At 33.6% G+C, this 11,745-nt stretch overlaps 1 protein-coding gene across 1 annotated transcript; it reads right to left on the reverse strand.

Annotated features, from left to right (window-relative positions):
* Positions 1 to 957: 957 nt before the first annotated feature.
* LOC7496928 (probable isoaspartyl peptidase/L-asparaginase 2) lies at positions 958 to 2,925 on the reverse strand. The gene is made up of 4 exons (XM_002320724.4): positions 2,685 to 2,925; positions 2,130 to 2,363; positions 1,705 to 1,791; positions 958 to 1,621 (listed from the first exon to the last, which is right to left on the reverse strand). The coding sequence occupies exons 1-4, from the start codon at positions 2,844 to 2,846 to the stop codon at positions 1,118 to 1,120; spliced, it is 987 nt and encodes a 328-aa protein (XP_002320760.3). The 5' UTR covers positions 2,847 to 2,925; the 3' UTR covers positions 958 to 1,117.
* Between the last annotated feature and the right edge of the window lie 8,820 nt (positions 2,926 to 11,745).

Raw genomic sequence — 11,745 nt, forward strand, 5'->3', positions numbered from 1 at the left:
AAAACATCTATCAAAACAGAATTGACAACATGAACTAAACTATATAAACAAACTAACCCTTAATTAGAGTAAGTTACAGCTTGTAACCCATGAAGGCAAAATCTTAGATGGACACTATTTTATTCCTCTTTAGAAATAACTTTTGTTATAGAACCAAATGAAATGGAAATTAAGATTATATCTATATATGTGAGTAAAATAACCAAATTCATTGAAATTCATTGAAAAACTAAATCGAGATATTGAATAAAAAATTTGATTATGAATAATTTAGAAAAAAATTTATTCAAATTCAGTTTTTGATTTGAGCAACCAAAAAAATTAAACCTAGTCAAACCACTCTTTCTAAATTCAAAAAAAAAAAAAACCATGTATGTCACATCAAAACCTCTAAAAATATCTCAATTAAAACTCTTTTAATTAATTCAATTTGAACTGAATTTTTGTTCAATTTAATTTCTTATTCTGATCGAACTAACCTACGCTTGTTGGTACATGCATGTGTGTGGGAGAGTTATCAAATTGGTATAGAAAAAACAGACCCCCCAGGAACATGTTGAAGTTTTTGCTAAGAAGTATTTAATATTATGGTAATAATTATTTTTTAAAGAATTTTTTATTTAAGAATGTATCAAAATAATATTTATTTATTTTTTAAAATTTATTTCTGATATAAAAAATATTAAAAAAATACTTAATTTAAAGCAAAAATTTTTTTTTTTTTTTGAAAAGCACAGTTAACTTAAATCCCATGCTGATGACACTGGGTGTCTCCAGAAACAAATGAAACAAGCAAGCCGCCATCTCATGACATGATCTCAAGATGTTCGTGAATATTCCCTGATTCACTCTTCAAGTAGCTCTCCACTTCAGCCAGAATAAAGTAAATTACAAACATAAGCTGTCATCAAGTTTGAGCAGTGCAGTTCGAGGGGCTAAAAAAAGAATTGATCAAGATTTTAAAGGTAAATGGAGCGGTCAAATAATTTTATTTCGACTACAATAAGATTGTAGTCCGACGACAAGACATGGGTGGGTGACACATGTAGCCGTCCCATCTTCAAAGCAAAATACAGTAGCACTAAACTTGATAATAATACAAAGTTAACAACAAAATTTATTCCCAAATACCGACTTCCATGAACCCATCTTCAGTGGCAAATCCCCTAAACATCCCATTGGTGTTGAAACCACATGCCACTTCCCCGTCTCTAGACACTGCTATCAACCCAGCTCGCCCTTCATCAAGCCTCTCCTTCACAACAAAATCCACAGCTTCTTGCAGGCCTAATCCCTTGTACTCCATCACTGCCGCCACATCACGTGCTAGTGTCCCTCGTATAATGGCCTCTCCTTCTCCAGTGCATGAGATCCCACAAAGATCACCAGCGTAGGTCCCAGAACCAATCAAGGGTGAGTCACCAATACGACCTGTTTTTTTGTTCATGAGCCCACCTGTTGAAGTGGCGGCAGCGCACCTTCCTTCCCTGTCCACAGCCACACACCCAACTGTTTCGGGCGCATAAACGCTGATTGGGAGTCCGTTCATTACCAAGGGACTGTTAGCAGCGGCACCCACGCTGCAACTTTCCAATCCAGCGGCTGGGATTCTGTAATCAAACTGGTTTCGAACAGAGCAAGAAGACATCGAGTCAAAAAAGGGCCCGCCACATCAATAAAAGAATCTACAGGGATTCAGCTTACCAAGATGGAGTTGGCTTCTTTTGCTAATTTCAACATCCCGACGTTTTCCTCTGTTATAAAATAGTCATTGTCCACCAGCTCAACACCCTAAACAAACCCAAGATTTAATAAATATAATTGAGATCACCACCATATTTTAGTATATCCAGTCATCTTATTTCATTAATTATTTTCTTTATTTATTTTTATTGGTTCGGTCCAAGACAAAGTCACCGGGCAAAGCCCACGTACCAACCCAGATTTTTATTTTAAAAATCTAAAAAATCTTTATTTTAATAAATAAAAACTCGAGCAAAAGCAAATAATCTTATTTTAATAAATAAAAACCGGTCACGGGAGCCGTGTGCCACGGTCTCTTTTTTCACTCAATTTGCACACATGGCTTAATAGAGGGTTGCCCCAGAGGCTAAAAGAAGGAAAAATACCTGTTGCCTAGCAAATTCCTCGGCGCCAGAAAAAGCAAGATATGAATGGGGAGATTTCTCCATGACAAGTCTTGCAAGAGAGACTGGGTTTTTAACTGTGGTTAAACCTGATACGGCACCACATCTTCTCTTAGGACCATCCATTATGCTGGCTTCCATTTCCACTGTTCCATTCTCTGTTAGGGCAGATCCACGGCCAGAATTGAACAAGGGATCCGTTTCCAATTCTCTCACCTGTCACAACAAAAACATGAAAAGATTCAACCCTTAAAATCTTTATTTACAAGTTCAAAACCCAAAAATAACTACCGAAACTACTTCGTTCTCTACACGGCTTGGCCAGAAAGAAAACATGGTGCCAGGGAGAGTAATGTAGAGCGGGGGGGACTTGACATCGATTGACATGACAATTTCTTTATTTACCACGAAAATATGAAACAAAAATCTAAGACCGATGATGGTGCAGTTATTTTCTATTCACAGTAAGTGATCAAACAGTTGGGAACACAGAAATTCCTTGTAAGAAATTAAAACAGAGAGGGAGGAATCACATACAACAAGTTCGACAACATCAATCGCGGGGAGATTAGAGCGAAGAGCAGAGATGCCGATCTGAAGGCAGCGAGTGAGGAGTTTTTTGGCCTCCTCTTGTCTCTCTCGTGGGAGATTTGGGTCCACACCAGCGCCTCCATGCACCGCTATAGCCCATCCTCCCATTTTTCCTCTCTCGCTATCTCGCTTTCTCTAGGTTTCGTTTCTTACGAGGGTGTGTGTCTTTGGTGTCTGCCATGAGAGCTGGTGGTCAGCTTATATAGGCGTTTTGCGGACTCCACGTACCCTATTATTTGGAATTAAAATCTGTATTTCATTCGGATATTCACTTTCCAATGGCGTCGTTTCAGAATTTATTTAAATTTGAATTCGCTCACTTATTCCAGTATGTTTTTATATTTTAAAAGTATTTTTAAGAAGTTTGAATTTTTTTATTTGTTTTAAATTAATATTTTTTTTAGATTATTTTAATGCATTGATATTAAAATAATTTTTTAAAAATAAAAAAAATATTATTTTAATATATTTTAATAAAATAAAACAACCACACTTTCCATAATATATACCATTACTGTCTTGACCCTGTAATTATTTTTACTTGCCAGCTATTGACTTGCTATATTTTCGTCAGAATTGTAATTATAAGTTATTTTTTTAATGTTTTCATATTGTTTTGATGTGCTGATTTCAAAAATAATTTTTAAAAATAAAAAAATTATTTTAAAGTATTTCTAAATAAAAAAACACTTTGAACTGCAACGGGTACCCCCAAACGTGTTATAACAGTAAGCTATACACACACAAGTGGAACGGCTGTATAGCTTACATTGAAAATTGAAATTAAATTTAGTTAAAATAAAATAAAATTTAAAATGCAACTCCCCTTTCATGACTTCGGGCAATGACACGTTGGATTCATGGACATTGCTTATTTTCTTGGTGTAGCCATTAACATGGGGGGCTCAGAGAAATATAATTAGAATTCCGTGCTCAAATTCTCGCCCACGTCGACGAAGGAGAGAAGTTTAACCAGGAATGATCTGACACTCATATCTAACAAAAAATATATATATATCAGCGTGATAATATTGTTTAATCAATTCCCGCTTTATATAATATTGTCACCAATTTTCAAAGATGAAACAAACAGAACATAACAGCTGTGACCAGTTTTTAGCAGAATCTATTGCCACTTTCGAGTTAATACTCCGCACAATAGAACTATAATATAAAATAAAAGCGCGCGCGCGTGTATATATATATTTTAAAACTCGGGTTATTAGTTCTATCAAGGTAATTCATAATTCGGGTCTACATCAAGCAAGGTTTTAAATTAAATTATAAAAATATTAATAAGAGAAACTTGATTAACACATCAAGTCTTGTCCTGACCCAATTATATTAATATTAAAAAAATAGCATGGTGCATGCATGTGTGATATTATGTTTTCAGTGTGTTTGGTTGTGCTTGAAAAATATTAAATTGATTTTTTAATGTATTATGATATTTTGATATTAGACATAAAAGAAATCTAAATTTTTTTTTAATATATTTTTAAAAAGCAATCAAACATGCTAGTAATTTTTATAAAAGCATGTTTAGAAATATGACAATAGTTTAAAGTATTTTTTTTAAATGTATTAAAATAATATTTTTTTATTTTTTAAAATTATTTTTAATATTAACACATCAAACAAAATAATATTAAAAAATAAAAAAATTAATTTTAAATAAAAAAATTAAATTTTTAAAAAACATAATTTTAACTATATTCACAAAAATACTTCTAATAACCCCGGTGGCCATAGATTGACTATGGCCATATATATGTATATACAGTTGTTTCTCAGGTAATTCCACAGGGCCTAAAGTAGAGGAGAAATGTCGTGGTTCTGTGTCTGTGTCCTTGAGCTTGACCGTGGGCAGGGCGGCTGGGCCAAAAGCACAAAAGTAAAAGGGTTGGGTCCCACAACGTCAGGTTTCTGGGAACTGAGTTCCGAACTATTGGAAATCATCTGACGATGATGAAGTGCTGATAAGAATGCTGATTGGTTGGATTTGCTTAAACCGATGACTAAGCGACAAGCTGTAGCCTGTAGATTGGCATAAACCGATTCAATATTCAAAATAAATATAAAAGAATCAAGATGATTACAACATGTTTAAAAGTATGGTTAGGATTTTTTTTATTTAAAAATATATTAAAATAATATTTTTTTATTTTTAAAAAATTATTTTTGATAATAACACATTAAAATAATTTAAAAATACTAAAAAAATATTAATTTAAAAAAAAATAACAAAACTAAACGGTATCTAAATCCTCAAAAGGCAATTCAGGCACTGCCTTGGGAAGGAAGAACATAGATATAGTGGCTAGGCTTCTCACGCCAGCTGCTTGATTAGTATATTCTGTGTACATTGCACCACTTCCGTTTGAATTTCTCATCCCTTCACTTCAACGTACATGTCCATGTCTAACTCGATCCGATGTCACTCACATTTGATTAGGTTAATAACGTCGATCCACATTTAATAAGATTAATTTTCAAATTAATTTAATGAGTATTTGAGAGTATGTTAGCGATTACAGTTTAAAATATTTTTCACTTAAACATACATCCAAATAATATATTATTTATTTTAAAAAAATTATTTTTAACACAAACACATCAATCTTAAATTCTAAATTAACAAGGTATCTGATTGATTTACCGAGCACGCAAACCTTGTGTAATAATTATGCATGTTCAGTCCATTCAAAGTAAATTTAGTAACCAATGGCAAAAGGAAAAGGGTGTTATGCTAGCTTGATTCTCCACCAGGATTATTTGAAGTAAATTTTCTAACAAATTAAACATTGTAAGAATAGCCAAAAGCGAAATACTTTACTGAAAAACACATTGGACATGGACCTAACAAATAAAGAGACAAATTATTCCTAATAAAGCACACGCAGGAGTACCAGAGCCATTAATTTGTAGTGCAATGCTGAGTGAGTTGATGGAATCACTGACTTCTCATTAAGAGGAAACCACGTATTGGTGATCCCTTCTTGTTAAAATGGCCATATGGCAGTGATCATTGTTGTTAAAATTGTTGGATAACTCATGAAGTAATATAATTTTATGAGTTAACATGAATTTAATATGTAATATCAGACTAAAAACTTAAAAATCAGTAAAAGTAAATTTAACTTGTGCAAAATCGATAAAATTAGTAAATTCGATCTGATTTTATAAGTTTACTAAATTTGTAACATGAACAAAGTTAGATTCAAATTTAGCCTTAAAACGTCTACTAACCAGTTTTGCGAGATTGGACATTCTTCCAAGCCGTGCATTGGATAGAACTGAAATTTTACAGGGAAATATTAGACGCATGAAAATATATTGTGGTAAATTTTCAGGTCAAGTGGAGTTCGGGGACATAATAGTTCGGATGATCAAAATTAGTAGACGAATCTTGTCAAATATATCAAACTAGACCTTTATGTACTGTTTGAGACATATCTGGAGTTACCAGTGAAATTTTGATACGATTAAAGTTGAGCTCGAAACTAGAAATTTAAAACTTTCCAACCATATATCGTATGTCAATTAATTCATCCAGATGAGAAAGAACGACATGTTTGAAATCGGGACTCAAATCTGCCAAGAATATTCGAAAATTAGAGATTTGGGTTACATGGAAGAATTTTAATATGAAGACTTTTTATTTTATTTTATTTTATTTTATTTATTTATTAATAATTAATTTTAATTTGAATTGTTTCTAACTCATTAGACATTGTTTAGGGGTTTATTTTATTATTGAATTTATGTTAGCTAATTAATAGTTTAGGCTTATTAGTTTTCAACCCAAAAGGAATCCATTATGATTTATTGTGATGGGAACAACCAAATTGTCATTAGATTTATGTGTATTTACTATCATTTAGTGATTTCCATGTATTTAAAAGTTTTGTTTTGAGAATTTTTATTTTTCCATGTCATTAATTTATTGATTTATATTATTTATCTCTCTCATTTTATTTAGATCACTCATTGATTATAATATTGTTAACTAAGTTTATCATATTTTAATTTTATTTAATTTTTTAATTAAAATTATCAATATATAATTAGTTGGAAAAATTACTTATCATTTTATAATTCTAATTTCCAATTTAAGTTTGTATTGTATTTTTCACGTATTAGAAAAATATATTTTCAACAATCTTCGTAATGATTATGTTCGACATGCCCACGTCTTTTCCCATGATAGGAGGACACTCTCTCCCAGTCCAACGTTAAAGAAAAAATATGAATGTTTCAGAAAGTTTTTTTTAATGAAAACGAGCATGATTCTCTATTTAATTGTTAAATTTAGTCAAGATTCGACAAACGTATTCTACCGACCATGATGAAGGTAGATGAGGTCAAGAATACCCTCAAATTAAGTCCAAAAGATATTATTTAGGATTTTGCTTTAGTTTTCTAGTTATTGTTTTTTATTGATTTTCTAGTTAGATTTTAATTTGATTTAATTTTAATTAACCTTGTTTTATAATATATTGAAATAATTTTTTTTAAAAAATAAATAATAATTATTGAATTTTAAAACATGTCGAAACAAATTTTGTTTCTACCTAAAAATATCTATAACCTTAGAATTTAAGAAAATCTGATTTCTATATTTTACCTTAAGCTGCATCATCACCCACCAAGCAATCTAGCCAAAATTACAATTGGAGCTCGTAAAGGGGATCGAGACGTGATTGAGATGGGAAAATGGGAAAGAGTAGTTAAAAACTTAAAATGGAGGATGGTTCAGACAGCATTTGCAAAAGGACTTTTTGGGCCTCCAATCCCACACGAGCAAGATGCAAGGAAGAACAGGAATTGGTGGCCGTAAGCATCAAACACAGAGAGAGAGAGAGAGAGAAGTGGAATCCTCGAGATACTTTTGCCCACTATCACTAAGGACATTGTTGTTGTGCACTCCAAGAGATCCGTATCACGTGTTTCTGTCTCTCAGTATCTCCATTTATCATCATCAGATTCTTGAATCTTTCGTCACAGAAAAAACAAAGGTGACGCTGCGTCTCAAATCTTGGCCCCTCCGGCTCCTTCAACAGTTACCCCCAGCGCTAATGAAAATAAGAAAAATGCTATTTTTACCATTAAGTGTTGTTTATGTGTTTGACAGTAATTATTTTTAAAATGTTTTTTATTTAAAAATATATATATATATATAATATTTTTTTATTTTTTAAAAAATTATTTTTAATATCAGCACATCAAACAAATTTAAAAACATAAAAAAGTTTAAATTTCACCTCATCTCCATTTCAAATATAGTACCAAACAGAGGCTAAGATCCCTTTGTTTTCATTGGCAGTGTTGTATGGTGTATGTTTTATTCTAAAGTGTTTTGGTTAATTAACACATGAAACACACACCAAGCCACTAAGGCAGCTCCTTTCAATCTTCCGCCTTCACTATTCAAGATTCCCGGTGTTGCTAAAAAGCTTGTTTCTTTGCAAATGCGCCTCTTATGGAGTGGTGATGTTGAGAGGAGCAAAATTGCAAAGTTGTATGGAAAACGTCGGCTTGATGCAAGTCTAGAGGTGGATTAGGAGTGGGTTTTATTTGGACCAAAAATAAAGTTTTCAAATGTTCCTAGTTTTGTATGGATTTCATAAAACACACACCAAGCCACTAAGGCAGTTCTTTTCAACCTTCCTCTTTCACTATTCAAGATTCCTGGTGTTGCTAAAAAGCTTGTTTCTTTGCAAATGCCTCTTATGGAGTGGTGATGTTGAGAGGAGCAAAATTGCAAAGTTGTATGGAACACTTCGGCTTGGTGCAAGTCTAGAGGTGGATTAGGAGTGGGTTTTATTTGGACCAAAACTAAAGTTTTGATTTTCAAGTGGATTTTGGAGGTTGAGTGGCTCGAGCTTTTTCGGGGCTAGAATTTATCCTGCCCAAATACAAGGTAGAATTTTGTGGAGGTCTTCCTATTTTTTCAGGAGAACTCTCCATGGTTTGGCATGGTGTAATAACTCAACCGTTAGTGGCCATAACCCATGCTCATAAGTTTGATGTAACAGCTGCCGATCCACTATAGGAACAGGCCATTCAGTACATTTCTCATGCCATTAAGTAAGCTTTAGAGCTCAGTTGTTCTCATGCTAATGCTTAGCCAGGTGGATTGCGTTCTTGAATTGGATTCAACGAAAGCAGTTGCTGGGCTTCAAAATGATACAGGAGTGGGGCTAAACATTAGTTTAAAAGTGATCCAAACCCAAATTAAGTTTTGTTTCTTGTTTCAAAACTACTTTAACACAGTTTTATCATGGAAGCAGGAATAGACCAGGAAGGAAACAACATGAACAAAATGGATTTAGATGATCGCGGAGAAATAGAATAGATGTTGCCAAATCTGTCTTCAATCTGGGCTAAGACCAGTTTGTAGGCCAGCAAATCTGACTCCGAACTCTAAAGTGACACCCACCAGGCACCAAGTAGCTATTTGAGCACCAAGTTTCATTTCCGAAAGAGGCCTTTTATTTAGGTCCAGTCAAGAAGTTTGCACCACAAGTGGGTCAAACACTGTACCGTTCGTAAAGTGGGCTTGTCTTGTGTTCTGGGTGTTGAGGTGGGCTAGGATACTTAATTGGGTCTTCGATCCAATTTTCTGCGAAGAAGTCGTACTTTTCCAATGTGTACGCCCTGACCTTGTTTGCTCGCCATGCCAGAGCGACCTTGCTGAGAAAGACAAAACCCAGGAAAGAGCCGAAGACTGGTGGTTTCTGGGTTGGATCAGAGTTTATTAGTCCAATAATTTATCTATCTAGTCAGTGGATAGCTAGAAGCCATTATCCTTGTTAAAAAGCATCTCACCCCTCCCCATCCACACATACATACACTCGTTGAAAGGTAACCAGAGTACCTTATCATTCACCTAAAGTGCCAAACACTAAAATTCCAGTCTCTGAAAAATTGTTAGGTTTAGGTTTCCAAGATATACCCAGAGCCAGATCTTGATATCTCTTGACAGATGGTTGATAGCAACCTAATTTTAAATGAAAACAATTTTCCGGGCATGGCTGCACCTAAGAATGGAGAGCATTGTCCCTTTCTTTCTGCCCATAAAAAGGGACACTTGAGGCCTGAAAGTCATTTGGCACTGCGAATGTTAGCTACAGCTGCAATCTTACATGACCCCACACAAAAGAAATCTGTATTCACTGGGCACGGTAGAAAAAGGAGCCCGTCTACCCTACCTCAGGACCCCATTGCTCCCAATAAAATTCTGCTGTTGTTTACTGACTTTTTTTGGCTTTTCTTTCGATGTTTTCCATGTTATGTTTTAACATATACTATCATATGCATTCACTGTATATACTAGTATATTTTTTTGCTAGTGACAATATACTAGTAGAACATACAGTAAAATAAAATATTTAGTGCTAGTTTAGCAGTAGTGCAGTACACTACGCGGTGAAACTTGCGTTTCGCCAGCAAAAAAACCAAAAATAATGTTTTTGCTAGGGTGCAGCGCCTTGACAAATGGTGCCTTATTCTCTCTTATTTCTTAGTTAAAAGGAATCATTTTGTATATTTTTTCGCTGCAGAAAAATTGTATGCTTGATTTAATTTTAGCTAGAAATAAGAGCTAAGCTTATTTCATGAGGTTGTAAATGTTAAATAATATATTTATCTTGTTTTATTTATTAAGAATAGAATAATATTTTTAGCTTAATTTATATATAAGCTTTTTGTATTTAGATTAAAGTAAAAACAATAATGTAAATCAATTGAAAAGAATTATAGTCTCTTTTCCTCTTTCCTTTAATGTTCGTATTTGTTTTTATATTAATTGAATTGTTTTAACAGTTAATAACAGATAAATTAAATGCATGGTTGTCTAAAGGGCTCGATAGTATGATGCTTGGCGTTTCCTGGGATGTTGACACATAATGGCAGACACAGGTAGTCTAGCCCAAACAACCTATTGGATACTCATCCTGTGGAGCAAAACATTATCAACTCGTCTGCTCTGATATTCATCAGCAAAACCAATATATCGTTAGGATAGAAGGGTCTGTCCATTACAATTATACCACTCACGAATAGGATGTGCCTCCCCTGCCAAATTGTAGATAGATCGAAGTATCCCATCCCTCAACTCTCATTTCCATGGAATTATGATCTCAGTGATTGGACCCACTCCATAAATCTTTCAGCTCAGCCTTTTGTTATTGTTCTTTTATGTATTCTCTTCTTTTCCTTCCGAGTTCAACAGATTTTAACTCTAGACTCCAACTTGTTCTCACCCACTCTCTCTTGAGTCACCAGGAAACACAAATGCCCAACAATGGTGTCGTGCCTCGTTGCCCTTGCCCTATTAATTTTCAAGGGCTGTTCGATAATATTCGCACTAAATAAGCAATTAGTTTTCCATGCACGACAAAAGTTCGGAAGATATGTATCCATGTTTCTCATACCTAATAGTACTGTTTTGAAATTATTTCCTCTAAATTGAGGCCCCTCAAAACTTAATGATATCGTCTTGTCTAGCTTCGAGCTTTGAAATTATGTGAACGTAGGTTGGCCTTCGGAGGAAATTATTGAAAGCCTGTTGTGCACATGTCTTCGGATGCTTTTTACGTGAAATTTGTCTTAAAAGAAGTTTGTACAAGCCAAACTAGCTTTCTAACAAAAACAATACAGGTTTTTATTTAATAGCTGCGTCGAACTAAAATTTGATTAACGCGTTCTACGGGTACAGTTGCCTATCAGTTGTTGTTTTAAAATCATACCCGCATTAGACCTAGAAGATATGTTTTGGATTTTTATTTATTTTTAGTTTTTATTTTTTAAAAACTGAAAATCTTAGGGTGGTCAGATAGTAACTAGTAACTATTTGTAATTCTTTAAAACTCCTATATATCTCTCACTCCAACTTGTTTTAGGGAAGGGAGGTCCGACAATTCTTTTTTCTTTCCCAAAAAAAAGCAAAAATGAGAAATTTAAATAAAAATAATACAAAAAGAGAGAAAATAAGATTTCTATC

Source organism: Populus trichocarpa, chromosome 14, assembly GCF_000002775.5.
Source record: "Populus trichocarpa isolate Nisqually-1 chromosome 14, P.trichocarpa_v4.1, whole genome shotgun sequence".
Taxonomy (NCBI): Eukaryota; Viridiplantae; Streptophyta; class Magnoliopsida; order Malpighiales; family Salicaceae; genus Populus; species Populus trichocarpa.

What these genes read in the sequence shown, in the direction of transcription:
- LOC7496928 (XM_002320724.4), bottom strand. Translation starts at nt 2,846, where the DNA reads ATGGGAGGATGGGCTATAGCGGTGCATGGAGGCGCTGGTGTGGACCCA. An exon ending in TTGATGTTGTCGAACTTGTT is followed by an intron (nt 2,364 to 2,684) that starts GTATGTGATTCC and finishes TTGTTGTGACAG; the next exon opens with GTGAGAGAATTGGAAACGGA. An exon ending in AGGAATTTGCTAGGCAACAG is followed by an intron (nt 1,792 to 2,129) that starts GTATTTTTCCTT and finishes GGGTTTGTTTAG; the next exon opens with GGTGTTGAGCTGGTGGACAA.